The sequence below is a fragment of the Protopterus annectens genome, chromosome 7.part0 (genome assembly GCF_019279795.1).
Source record: "Protopterus annectens isolate FY-2018-M chromosome 7.part0, PAN1.0, whole genome shotgun sequence".
NCBI classification, from domain to species: Eukaryota; Metazoa; Chordata; order Ceratodontiformes; family Protopteridae; genus Protopterus; species Protopterus annectens.
The window spans coordinates 1,083,335,421-1,083,350,038 of NC_056739.1; the positions used below are offsets into that span (position 1 = coordinate 1,083,335,421).

At 37.4% G+C, this 14,618-nt stretch overlaps 1 protein-coding gene across 1 annotated transcript in view; it reads right to left on the bottom strand.

The window, feature by feature from the left end:
* ADPGK (ADP dependent glucokinase) overlaps nucleotides 1–14,618 on the bottom strand; it is a 68,782-nt gene that overhangs the window by 34,945 nt on the left and 19,219 nt on the right. The window contains exon 3 of the mRNA XM_044077652.1: nucleotides 7,098–7,160. Coding sequence (XP_043933587.1) covers nucleotides 7,098–7,160 — 63 coding nt within the window. The remainder of the gene's footprint in view (nucleotides 1–7,097; nucleotides 7,161–14,618) is intronic.

Here is a 14,618-nt window from a genome sequence, read left to right on the forward strand (position 1 = left end):
AGTCAAGACCTATACTAGTAAAGATGCAACCAAACCAGCACAAAAAGTCAGTCCTGACAAAACTATGGCAGAAACAAAACATATTAAAAATTAGAGACAGCAGAGTGTTTTATTCACTGTACACCAGGAAGGAGAAGCACATTTATCCCATCAATCAAGAAATGTCAACAGGCAGGTTTGGGATTCAAGATGCTGTATCCAGCTGTCTTTAGAATATTTCTTCCTGGAGCATCAGACATTTTTAGATGCAGAACAGGTTATGGAGGAACTTTATCCAAAAGTGAGCCAGCAAGCAGAAGGGGACACGGCTTCATTCTTCTGATACCAAGTTAGAAATACTTCACCAGTGAAACCTTTTCCAGTGTTCCAAAGGAAAATGTTTTAGGAGGCAGAAAAAATGCACAGAAGTTGACTAGAACAAACATGAATACCTTGGACTTGGACCACAGTCTGGTGTTAGGAGATGGAGATGAAAGGAAGAACACCAGAATCACTGAACTTAGCAAATAAATGGGAGACTAAGGCATCACATTTGTGAAATACAGCCTTTCAAGAAAAGGTGACTGAAAAGGACTGGATGCTTGTTGACTTTGTTAAACTTGCAGGACTGTAAAGTATTTATCCTATTTTATGTCGTTAAAGGTTTAGGATACTAAAAGGGGAAGTAACATAACGGGTATACAACATTTCATGACAAAGCTACACATTACATATAATAAAGCAGTTTTGTGCAGTGTGCAGTCAGGGGTACTTTAAATGTCTTTTCAGGAACTGCTGCAAGTGTAAAATAAAATATATTAAAGTAAACAAGTACTTTTTAAATGTTTAATAAATATAGGCTTTACACTAAGAGAAGGGCTATAAAACCCACAAGTTTAATGTCAATATGCTGTGGTTTTGGGCTATGGGGGTGGAAGTAGGATGTAAATGTGCACAGATTTCTCCTATTTTTACAAAGGTGAATAGATTAGATTATGACCTTGCCCTAAACTAGAAACAAGTGTTTCTGTAATCAAGGAAGCTTTAAAAACAAGACAAATTATGTTTCAGCAATACCCATATTTACAGGGGCATAAGATGAAGTATTTAGGTGTACGGATTAAAAAGGCTTCTGTTATAGCAGCCAAGAATATGGGGGAAGAGACTACACAAGATGAAAACAGACTTTTATGGATATGGCTATTAAGGTGCAAGCAGTGAAGGTTTTTAACCCCTTTAATTTTATATACAGGTCAGGTATATTTTTATCAACCACAGAAGTTGCAGACAATTAGAGAGTAAAAGGAATTTACCTGGGAAAGGAAGAAGGCAAGATTTAAGTTGGATAGGTAAATCCTTCCACTAGAACAAGGTGTTTAGGATTACCTGATTTGAGGGATGATTAAGCAGAGGGGAAGTAAGAAACACAGTGGGATTCTGGATGCTGGGATTCTGGATGCAGATCCTTAAAGATAACAACCATGCAGAACAGAATATGAATATAATTAAGAACCAAGCATTTTTTTTTTACTTTAGTCTTCATTTCTAGCTCAGTAATCACCAGTGCTAGAACTAGAACTTCACTGATCTATTTTCTCAGTTTTTTATTTTTTTTTATCTATTTTCCACCTTATCTGCAACTATGATCAGTGCTGCCTTCTATTATATAATCCATGTTGTGGCCGTTAAAAATATGCTGTACAAAAAGGCTCGTCTTCTACTGCTGTATAACTTTGTAGTTCTGCATAAAATTCTAGCAACTTGCACCATAATGTACTTATCTTGCATTGGAACGTTTCTCCCCAAGCCTTCCCTGAAAGGGGTCATTTTGACTGATGGACTTTTAAGCTGAAGTACTAGCTTCAAATTATTTTTATATAATAGAAATGAAAATACCAGAAGTATTTTGTGCTAATACAGAACACCTATTTTGTGACAAAGTAAAAATAACTGCCTAGAACTAAAAGCTTTCGCGGTTAGATTTCTCTGGAAAATACTTCAGCTTTCTCATACAGACTAAACTCTCACCATAGCAATGACATTTCAGCAAAAGCAGGTGAAACTAAATTTGCCCAGATAAATAAACTAGTTGATCCTAGGTTGTGACTGCAAATGACAGGACTTTATTCTTGCTCAATTTGAGAAAAAGCTGAATAAAAATGGAATGTAGTTATTTTTTTTTCATGGAGAGTAACTCAAGTACACTGCCATACAAAAGGCAGTCTCCCTGCACACCTTTACCTAAAACAATCAGCTTTAATGGATGTTACTGTACCTCAGAGAAGGGAGTTTCCTTCAAACAAAAATGCTTAGAGTACAACAGGTTTCTCTAATGTATTCCATAACTTCACGGCCCTTTTCCTCCCTATTTACATTGCCCTCTGTAAAGCAACAATAAAGCATTTACAATTTTTATAATTCCCCTTACTTATGTAACCGAAGCCTACCTTCTCATACTGTGATGGTTTCACTTACAAAATGATTCTCTCACATTTGAATAAAGCTTGCTGGAGTCGCCCAATTACTAACATCATCGAGGCCAGGCAGTGTAGGTACTTTTTTTTTTTAATTTAATCAGTTCCCTCTCCCAAAGTGACATCACCACAGCAGTCATCTGATTCAACTAAAATAAAAAGACCCACCCATTCTGTGATGTCATGGCTCCCTTGTCCTTCCCCCAACCAGAGTGCTGTTCATTTTATTCAGTAGTAGTGTAATAACAATTATGTTTGGAAACACAGAAATTTGGTATGCATACTTGTACATTCTGCACGACAAATGATGCTTAGGTGGTGTATCGCTTGCATACTTCTCTGTTGTATTTGCACTAGATACTGCTAGTGTGCAGTGTGGGAATAGAAAGATCAAAACATTACCCTGGTATCAGAGGTGGCAGTGCACCATATTCATAGTGGCTTAACATGAGTAGCTCTAAGCAAGCACCATGTGAAACCTGAACAAGCACCTAGAATTATTCAGTGCAGCTTCCACACCTTATGTCTGAAAATGAATTCACATACTCACATGAACAGGAGTAGCTGCATATTGATGGCTAAAGGTGTATGGGCATGCCGGGTGGTTACTACACTGCAAAACTGGTATGTAATGGTGGAGATATTTAAAGGCATGAGCAAACACACCAATATATTAAGCCATAGCACCAATTGAACTGGAGGCTGGCAAATAGATTTAGTAAGGGATTTTGTCCATGCACAAATATTTCAACAGTGATTCTTTGCAGTGGCATCCATTATCTGATTCAAGGTAAGTTAACCTTGATGTCCTTTATTTAAAAAAAAAATCAATAAAAAATGTACTTTGTTATAAGTGACTTCTGGACACAAGAAAAAGGAAGGGGAAAATATAGCAATGTGGTTTGTATGTACAAAGACAAATCCAGGGACACTGCAAGTTTTTTTTTTTTGCAAACCAACCAGTGGAGTAAAAACATATGAAGGCAAACACTGCATACCAACACACTTTGCACATGTAAATCTCAATTTTTAACAAGGTGGAAGCATGAAGTGATACCTTAACACTTAAATCAATAAAGATCTAAACTGGTTAATAGTATAAATGTTTTATTCTTTAGCTCCTTGGTGCAAGGCCTTACTAGATGCGATTGCAGTCAAGTAAGGCCATGGTTATACTAAAAGAAAAAAATCCCCTAACTAAAAAAAAAAGAGCAAAGATTAAATTACATGAGTCAAGCACCCTGTTGAGATCTGCCAATTAGTGGAATTACCAGGTCAAATTACCCTCAGGACTTTGACAGCTAGTGAAGCTAAGTGTTGTTGGGGAGGGGAGAAGTAAATGAACTGGAATTCATTGTCTCACAAATTTGTGCCATTTAAACTAAATTAGAAAAAAAAAGGCAGCAGTAAACAGCACTTTGAGTATGTTCTGTGGCATTTGCACTGATTCTGTTTTAAGTAGTCATCCAGCAGCAGGGAATGTTGTACTGTTCTATTTTTACTCAGTACTTTGTACACATGCAACATCTATGAAATGATAGGAACTTTAGGCAAACGGAGGCCTGCATGATGTAACATTTTTGAGTCAAACAATGATTTCTGGGATACTGGATGGCAACCTGATTTATCCAAACCACGTCAATATGCCAGCCTCCAGGTGGTCAAAGTCTGGAATTACATATAAAAATATTTAAAATCCTGTAAATAATCCCAGAGTGCTGTTAAAGTGTAGGAAACATGCCATGATGTTTTAAACATGTTTTTTGAGTATGTGGGTGCGGTACTCCTTTAAGTGACCTCTACCACTACTGCATACTACCCAAACGTTTCACATATGGTATCTGCAGCAATTCAGATAAATTAACTGTGATGAAGTAATTAGCTCATTTTCGTACAAGTAATTAGCTCGTTTTCATACACAAACAGTTGGCAATAAGGTTGGACTTGAGCAGGTGAAAGACATTCTGCCCAATACAAGGTCTTCTGCTTTGCTTCATTTCACAAAACCCCGAAAACAATCATTTAAATGGGGTCAAACATAAGTGGTTAATTACTTTAATACACAAACTGCAACTTCCACAAAATAACCACTTTCTGGCTTATGACACCTATCATGTAATCTACTTGTTTTACATACACACTGCATTTCCAAATAAAACTTCCCCGGTCCCAAAATAACCACTTTTTGGGAAAAAGTTAACTACAGATCCACTTAGATAATCTCCATTACATTAATTCAGCTCTTACCTGTAGACTATTCCCCAGGCAGTGGTCAGCCGCGATTTTTGACAGTTTTGGGCACCACAGCTTCTGACTTAAGTGATCCCTATTTCTGTACAACCTTTAATTTGTACAAATTTATGAAAAGTTGAGCAATTAAGGACAATAACATTGTTCTTAGTGTGACACTGCTCCTAAAAATGTTGTTACTAAATTACAACTCAGTAACTTTGGAATTCAGGTTTTATCAAGATAAAACCTTGTAAATATACTTTTTTCCCCCCCATATGCTTTTCCCTGCTGGCCAAATATTTCCATCGAAAGAATCCTGTTTGTCCCTGTAATGGGCATCACCATGGGGTGACATCTGAATCTTTCACAGATTCACTGGGAAACCAGTCTACAGACCATTTCATGCCTTGCTAAAAAGCCATATTCAGAGGTCCTGGCCAGCCTCTGGAGGGCAGCACAAGAGAGACCAGTGAAGAATCTGAGTTGCCTACCCAGTTATCAGAGTTTAATATAAAGAGAAAGCGCCATTCTTGTTGACATGTAGTGGAAATTCACAGATTAGGAATATGCTGGGAAATGAATATATCAAATTAACACAGTCTTATTTATCTTTTGATGAAAGCGTGGCTTCTTTAACCATGTATTTGAGGAACCATTTGCTATGCAAATAAACAAAGATCAAAGTAGATCAGATCTAATCGTAGCTCAAAAGACTACAGAGTTTCAGATATTTCATAAGGCAATGTTGTATTCTTTTAATCTTTTTTTTTTTAAATTTTTACTAACAAAATTAAAAGTTTTGTTGGTTTCTTTTTAGCCACCTGGCTTTGATTACAGCTTTGCATTTTGTACTAGCTGTTCTAGCAGGTATACTGAAAGCAATCTCTCATTTGAGAAGCAGGCAGGAAGCAATGCACAAACTAAACACAGCACAGTAGGATTTTGTTATGTACTCTTACCAGGCAGATGGAATAGTCAGGTGTCAGACCTTTGTACATAAAGAAATGTAAGAAAAGGAAGTAAAACTGTCATGTCAGGATAAACCTTTCAACAGTACTTGGATGCATCAGAAAAATGTTCCTATACAATACATTTAATTATACATCTAAACGAAGATGTCTGGTATAAGTCTCTCAGCAAGTCTCTAATCGGCAACACAAATATAAATACAAAAATCTATTTAGAGAGACAGGTATACATTACATAGTCACATAAAATAACTTGCTTACCAACATTTAACAACTTCACCCTCTAAAACATGTAATTAATCCAAAGTTGCTAGCAGAATACAATAAGATTATTCAAGATTCATATTTTTATTCAAAAATTCAGTGTCACTTCAAACATTTTAAAATGTCAGATGTCAAATATTAAAATCTCATTTTCATTTTTACACATACCAAGATACACAAATGTATAATCTTGTCAAAATCTTGTCATTTACTCACAATATAATAGATAAAACAGAAAACGGAAAATGTACCCTGAAAAGAAATCACACAAGGTAATATGCATGTCCTGTGTGTGTAAATTTCAACACATTACTTCAGGATTTTACCATAAACATAAATGCTAGTCTGTAAAACTGCCTTTCTAATGTTAAAATAAAAATACTGCCAGAATATAATCTTTTAAATGAACTCTGTTGTAGTTCCTACACTAACTACAACTGTTCTTTTCTAAATACAGCTACTTTTGAGGAGTTTATTCATATTTTCCTTTAAACAGCCCCCAGGTTCAGACATCAACTCCTAATGAAACATAGCTTTGTAGGGTTGCCACCTTTCCAAATGCCCAAAGTGGGACATTTGTGCTACAAACATGAAATTTTGCAGGGCAAAACATACCCACGGCCAGTACAAAGGACAGAACTTCAGATTTTTGCCTGAATAAAAGTTTATTCTTGTAGCATTTTAGTTCCTTATTCTGTTTCTTATAACATTTAGGTGTTTCAGATACAGAATAACTGTTTTATGCAACTATTACATAAAATATAGAAAATAATTTTGTCCTAAAATTTCAGGACATTTGCCATTTTTTCACATTTTTTGCAGGACACAACTGCCCAAAGAGGGACTGTCCCTCACAAAGTGGGACAGGAGGTAACCCTATAGCTTTGGCATGCAACAAAATCAAATCAGAGTGATCTCTGTAAGGACAGCAAGCTTACCAAAGTTCTACTCCACAACTACGACCTCTGCAATGCAGAGCTAGTTTGTCTATATCTTAAATAGATTACTCTTACCATGGACACAACACAAAGCAGCTAGCAATGGAGTTTCCTACTACAAATTTGTCCATTAGAATCACCAGTTTACCATCTCATATATTAGTATTTCACTCTAGTTGTACACCATCTTTCTGATGTGGCCAATGCTATTCAATAACAGACAAGATCATATGTGAACTCACCGTCAGGTTTGGGTTTCTGGCTAACTTCTGGCCAATCAAAGCAGCATTTCCACCCACAAAGTGCTGAAAAGAAAGAAACAAGAGTTCATAAGACTAACAATATTTTATTGCAACATGTGAAATACTGTTCCATAATTAAGTTTGAACTGTAGTATACTGTTGCCGCTCAAAATGTCTATGCCTTTTAATTCAGGTGCAAAGCCCAGACTGCTTTGAATTCAGGTTCAAAGCCCAGACTGCATGGCAGGTAAAGCAACATTTGGGATGGTAGCAAGACACTTCCGTATTAATGGAATACTGCAGTTTCACTGCCTTAAATCACAAATGGTGGCACAATGTATTGTAATGAGGACATGGAAACTTAACAGCAAAAGTGATTTAATATAAGTAAACTATATACCAAAAAACATGTGGACTAAATTAAGTTCAATATTTCATGGTCCCATCCAGTAACCTTTTCTTCCTTTCCTTCAGATTCTGAACTGACAGTGTCCTAATAAGTTAGGAGACACAATGTAGAAGCTTATGTAAAATCCAAATTAAGTTGTGCATGGCATATTTAATGCAGATGCTTGATACAAATGAAAGGAAGCCTCTACTTACAGAGACTACACGTGCCTTTAGCATGAAAAAAGGTTTTGAGTGCTATTTTCCAGCAAGTGCTATTAGTACATTTACTCATGGAGGAGGTAACAGCAGCAACAGAATGGGAAAAACAAGAACTATAAACAGTTCTAGCAAGTTTGAGATAGAAGACAGTGGTGAAAAAACACACAAACTGCATCAGTCATACGCCTAGAGTCATTCCAACAAGCATGGACTACTGTAAGCTTTTCACAGCTGAAGTTTAAATGTCTAATCTGAGCTCAAGGGCAATGAGTCCCCATCAATCTAGCATATGGAAAATATGTCAGATGCAAGATGGTACCAGAAGCCACATTAAACTCTAGTCACATTCACAAAAGCAAGTCATAGGAAAGAATGGCTCATGTTATCACAGATAGTAACTGAAATGTATTTGAAATAAGTCTGTTGAAGTAGTCAACTAAAAAGAAAAAAAACTTCTAGTAGAGAACTAGAAATCAAAATCACGGGGGGAAAGTGTTACAATTGTGATTTAGCAGACCGTAAACTACTGATTAGTTATCACTGACAATTTCTAAAAATGGAGACAATGTAAAAACATCTTCATAAGTCTGAATTTGAAACAAGCTAGGAATATATGCATGCACATAATCAGAAGCAAACAAGTCACATTATACAGAGAAGCACAACATGCCAATGTAATTATTACCAAGAAACAAAAAGTGTTAAATCGTCAAGCAGCACTTAAGGAGACCTAAACTTAAGAGATGTTTAATGTTAGCATTTCCAAAAAGAGTGAAGCTGGCCAGTCCGTAAAGGTTCAGAGTACCATGCATGATGCCACATTATACTAATACACTAAAATGACAGATGGGCAGACAGATGAGCAGGTTCAAAAGCCTATTCTCCAGTCTTTGAAAGTAGAAGGCTCGGATTTTCAAAGTAGACGAAATATAACTAAAGAGATGGCAATACAGACATCTGCATATTTAACTCTGTACATACTCCGAATTCAATTTACAGTGGCATGCAAAACATATATACTTTTAATCTCAGTGCAACACCTCAAGGTTCCAGCACCAAGCTCTCCAACCCCCAAAGGGATTGCATCATTGTACAATGATGCAGCATAACAGAGAAATGGAAAGAAACCTGAAGGTCTATAGTCAATAAATTGGTATGGACACCACCAAAATGTCATACACATGACTTACGAAATATATGTACATGTTACTAAACTTTACAAAGAATTAGGTACAGTGAAGTTCTGATCACACTTGTTCTTAGAAAAAGGTTACAAAAGCAGAAACAATACCAAACATTGAAGTCGAACAAAAAGAAAAATACAAATATAGAATCATTAAAATAGCTACACCAATTATAAATGTCTTAGTGTACTAAAGTTATAAAATACCAGAATATGAAAGTAGAAAGCACAGCAATACAGAATAAAAGCTCCCAGATAGTTCTGACAGTATTTGGAACAAGTCAATTATAAAATCAATTTTTCAAGCACAGATGCCAAGAAGCACACTCTTGGCAGGAGTAAGAGACTGAAGCAATACTAATTTTGAGAACATTAACTGTGCCCAGACTCATGCATGGACACCATTCCTGTCACAGTATTAGAAATCAAAAACTTTTAAAGAAAGAAAAGATATGCATGAGACAGCTACAAGGACGGAGGAAAGTCACTTGCTCTTATCAGTCAACTTCAGGTCATCAGACTCCTTATGGGTGCAAGTTCCAACCCTTGCAAATGAAAGCTCGAGTATGGACTTACATAGGCACAGGCATGTGATTAGTGTGCGAGGTCAGGTAATACGATCTGGCATGTTAAGTATGCTGCTAAAAGTTGAGACAGGTAAATGGGAGGCCTGCACGAGCATCAATGCTGGAAGCAGGCCATATTTCCACATGTATGCACACACACTTTAGTATTACTTTACTAAAAGTAGTAAAGTGAACTTCCATAGAAGTTTGCATGCTTTTGATTGTTTGGTTTATGTTTTAAGGAAGTCAAGGTGGAGGGCTTTAGTTGTGTGACATAACTAGTCATCAACTTGTGCTTTGAATTGTTTTGAGAGTGGATAAACCAGCAAAACAGCTGACATGCAAAATTCAACTAGACATAAACGGGAATACTGCCAACACCAGGCAGGGGAGTAAATCTAAAAAAAAGTGCTTTGGAAATGGTAGAAAAAAAAAAAAGCTTATGGACATTAGGATTAATGATTGTGTGGAGCTTTAAATTCCCATAATTCAGTGTCCAGAATTTCTACATTATACCATGCAGAAGCTCCGACAGGAAAAGTAAGGTCCCGCCATATGCTCAAAGCTGAGTTAAGCCAATAATGAACTGTAGGGGAGCTGTGGTTATGAAGCTTTAGGTCAGTAAGAGGAAAAAAAAACTTGACTACATAAAACCTAGATTCTAATCCTCCCCTCTAACGAGTGTAGTTCATGCCATTGGCTTTAGTGTGCTTTCTCTTGACTGCAATTTATTAGAATGGCATTGAATTTACATTGTGTGAACAATTGCCACTACAGTTGTGAAAATATGGAATTTGGCATAGATTGGGAGGCGGCTGCATTTCTCTTACCTACCTATTTTTTTTTGGGTTACACTTCCTGACAAAACATCCTGAAGCACAACTCTTGTCACTGTGATCACGGTGACAGGACTAAAAGGAAACATTGTTTCCATATAGTACAAGGAGCATGCCCAAACGGCAGAAATGCACCAAATAAATTGATTATGTCCATCTGCTATCTCGGTGCCATGTTTAATTTTGTATCCTGTAGGTCCCCAAAGGCTTCAAATGTTGACAGACCTGGCTAAACTGCTTCAATAACCTTCTTAAGGTTCGGTCTCCTTCTACACTTCAGAACAGCTTCCTCTAACTAGCAGAGTATTTATTTTAATGTGAAACCCATCAGAATTGGCGTCAATACAGGCTCTCTTATACAATGTAACCTAAACTTCTCTGCAACAGTAATTTGTAATGAAACCCTTCTGGGAATAAAAGGGTTTGTGGAAGAACAGCCTAGTGAGCTCGTATTCCTTTTTCTGGCACTAAGTCTTTTGGGAATAGGCAACTCTTGCTGTGGTCCTGACATACAGTACCAGACAAGTAGCTCCCCTCAAGCCTGGGAAATGGCCATTTACTATCCCATTAGTATTACAGAAATTGAATGTTAAACTTTTTATGGCAATATAGGCCTGGTGCCTTGATGGTATAGTGTATAGACTGATCCATTCACAGCAGGATCACTTATAATTGGAAAAAGATTGCTCTGGCACCAGAATGTGCCACAGTTTGAAACTATTTCTAGAGTCTTACAGCTGGTCTGTTTTGCTGGAATGTAAAAAAAGTGTTTGACAGGTTTGAGATGTTTTTCAAAGTTAATGCCAATGACAAACCTCACCCCAAATCCCCGAGTAATCAAAGATGTACGTTTCAGAATGGAAGGAAGGAAGAGAACTGGGATCCATTTACTGTTTACAAAAAACGGAAGAAAAAAAAAAAGCCTTTTCCCCTTTGTTTGCAGAATCCTCAGTGCAGTCAGGTGGGAACCTTTTGAAAGTACAAACAGGATCCCAGCAATACAAAAATCAGATGCATGTGAAGAATGCACCGATATTTAGTTATGTCACTTTTACATCTCCAAGGATACTTTTTTTATTAAATATATGGGGACTTCTTGGGATGCACAGACAGCAGCTCAATAAAGAATCATCCACAACTCTGTCTTAAGGCACCACGTTCTGTCCAAACCTTCACGTTCATAGTTTCATAGGTAGTAGGCTTGTAATCCAGGGGATCACTGAGAAGCCTAGTCCAAATTCCCAGTTGCCCCAAGTGCTGTCTAGGGGATTTGCACAAGGTCACACAGTAGATATATCAGGGCTGAGGAAATCAAACCACATACCACAGAACTCCATCTCACAGCTTCAGCCCTCTGTACCAAAGCCCAAAGATAATAATTTAGAATTACGAAACATGAACAAATGAAGTGTATTCAGCTATCAGGAGTATGCCATGATTAGAAAGTCTTTACCTACGATACTAAATCTGTCAGATGATTACTTCTGCCATCCCAAAGGGCATATCTGAACTTGGGATAGCTCTGACAGGTCAACCAATGTGGGTGTGGAAGAAGATTAAACACAAATCTCTGTATGCCCTACAATCATCCCATAAGAAAAAAGTATTCCAGATGCTAATCCTTACCAAGGAGATACCAAACAGAGATCTCTGGCTGGTTTGTGGGATAAAGCAAATGCTTATATATACCTACAACTACCATACAGAATTAGACAATCTAGTATGTCCAACCACTGCAGCTAGTACCCTGCACTGTACCCCCAAAATCAGCCCTTGCTAGAGTAATTAGAAGTTATGTACTTAGCATAACTTGGCATCTGTGTTGGCCATTTTCATTCTTCCTCACAAATGGGTCTAGGATCCTATCCTCTGATCCAACTTGGTAGTCTTTGCAAGACTTAGGATCTGAATCTCAAGCTCTTCCCTCTGTCCATAATGCTCTGTCCCATCCCCAGCTCCGCAGATACAGTAGGAGCTAAGGCAGCAAACTGTTATTAAAAAAACAGAGCTAAGGCAGCAAACTTATTAAAAAAACTGTGGAGGGGGTTGGTAGGGAAGGTGATGAAGAATGAAAATGGACAACAAAACTGCCAAGTCATGGCAAGTAAATAATGTCCAAATCTGATGATGTCCTTTTCATTCTTCCTCACAACTGGGTCACAGTCCCCAGCTACATTACTTTTGGGAGGCCCTCAAGGAAGGACATGCCAGAGCACTGTTAAACCAAAGGAAGCTCTGATTCTGGAGACAATGTCTACTTTGTAATGTGTAACAAAGGTAGGAGTCTGACCAAGGGGCTGCGGCACAGATAGTCAATGGAAGCTCTTGAGAAGCAGCCACAGATTAGTGCAGTGTGCTCTAGGACAAGATGACCACAAACACACACACGTCTGACTGGGTAAGTGTCACTTTCAGCTGAGGCCCAGGAAGAAAAGCTCCACAGTATTACAAAAACGCTATTGTCTTTTAGACTGTACTGTACATCTACAGTTTAAAATTCTACCAAATTAGAATGTGAAAACATTGGTTAAGAATAGATACGTGTAGGACAACGATTTAATATTCGGAAAAACTGTAACCCATCTACAGAGAAATTAAAGGTAGGTTAGTTTAATACAAACAGAAGTGAAATATGAAGTGAAAGGAAAAACAGGGTTACAGCTCATTTTGAAAGTCAGCGGAGAGAAACTGAAGTATGGAAGTAAGGAGGCGTAAAGTGTGAAAAGGATCTTGTTAACATTTAGGGATACATTTTTGGACAGCAAGTCTGAGTGGTTTTAAAGGACTGGAGGGATGGTACTGACATTATGGATACAGGTAAGGGGTTTCAGGCCTTAGCAACATGGCATAAGTACAGACCATGCCCAGCAGATTTGAGGATTTGTGGATAGAGAAGTTTTTGGTCATAGGATTATGACCTATTGTGAACATAGTTGTGTAGAATGGTATGCCGGATAACTTTATAGGTGGCAAGAGGCTTTGTATGTGTTAATGGATTGGCAATTCTAACCAATTTAAGCATTCTAGTGCTATGCAGTGGTGGGTTCCTAAAGGGGCATTTGCGGCAAATTTAGATACTTTATTATGACATTGTTCAAGTTTGAGGTTTCTGATGCCTGGAGGGTAGCAAGGCTAGGAGCATATAACATGGCGAGGGGAGGACAAGTGCAGTTTTAGCTGTGGAGGTGAGAAAGTTTTTGCCAACATCCAGTGTTTGGTGATTTTTTTTTATGCAGTTTGTTTATGCAGGTCAAAATTCAAGATCATCTCACAGCAAATTAATAGGGATGATAGTGGAAGTGTTTAATGGCTACACCAAAAGGATTTTAAATTTTACCCCCCCCTCCCAAGAGAGGGATAAGAGGGGAAAGTATTTGTGTGTGTGTGTGTGTGTGTGTGTGTGTGTGTGTGTGTATTTACCATGAGTGGCTGTTAAAGCCACCAGAGTAATTTTATGGAGATGGTGCACAGAACTCCACACTTGTGCCAGGTTGTCATATACAGTATTTTAAATATTTATAAAATATATTATGCACACATTATATTATACATAAACCAAGTGCAGTTGCCTGTACTTGCTTTTGGCCAAGGATGAATGAATGGATTTGCAGTGAGAGAGACCACTATTCTATCAAACAAACCTAAATTAATGAGCGTTTTATGTACTGCAACAACTTGCTTCACTTGTTCTCTTTACTATCACCATTTGTTTGTAGTCAAGTCACCCTTTTCATTAAAATAATGAATCCAACTTTCGGATTCCAATAATAATCCAACTTTCGGATTCCAACCAGGTTCCAATGTGCAAGTTTGTCCATGTAAAGATGCTAGGTGGTGGGGGCCTAAAAAAATTAAAGGGTCTTGTTCTGGCCAAGGTGATGTTTCACCATTTGCTGTGCTTCTAATCCAAGCAAATTTTGCATAGTATTTTTTTCACTTTTATTTTATATGAAAGAGTGGCAAGATCTTTAGTGCCACTAAAGATTAAAACATGGAAATAGAAATGCACAGCAATTTTAAGAGTGACCTCAAATGCCAGTTCACTTCAATTTCATTATGATCAGCTGTCGTAGAATATTCTTTCTAAACTTCAAGTAAAGCCTCCTGACTGTATAAATAATGCTGAATTAAATGGACAGCAGGGTCACCACTTGTGAAGTAGAAAGTAAAAAAGGATGCAGCAGATTAAGGTAATTTCAACTGACATAGTAAAATATGGCCAAATCACAATTACAAATGGAGGAAATTTTGATCTGAACTGTGAATTAAAAATTCCGAAGTTGGAGCCAAATAGAAACCTCAAAACATAAAAAAGTTATTGAAAATG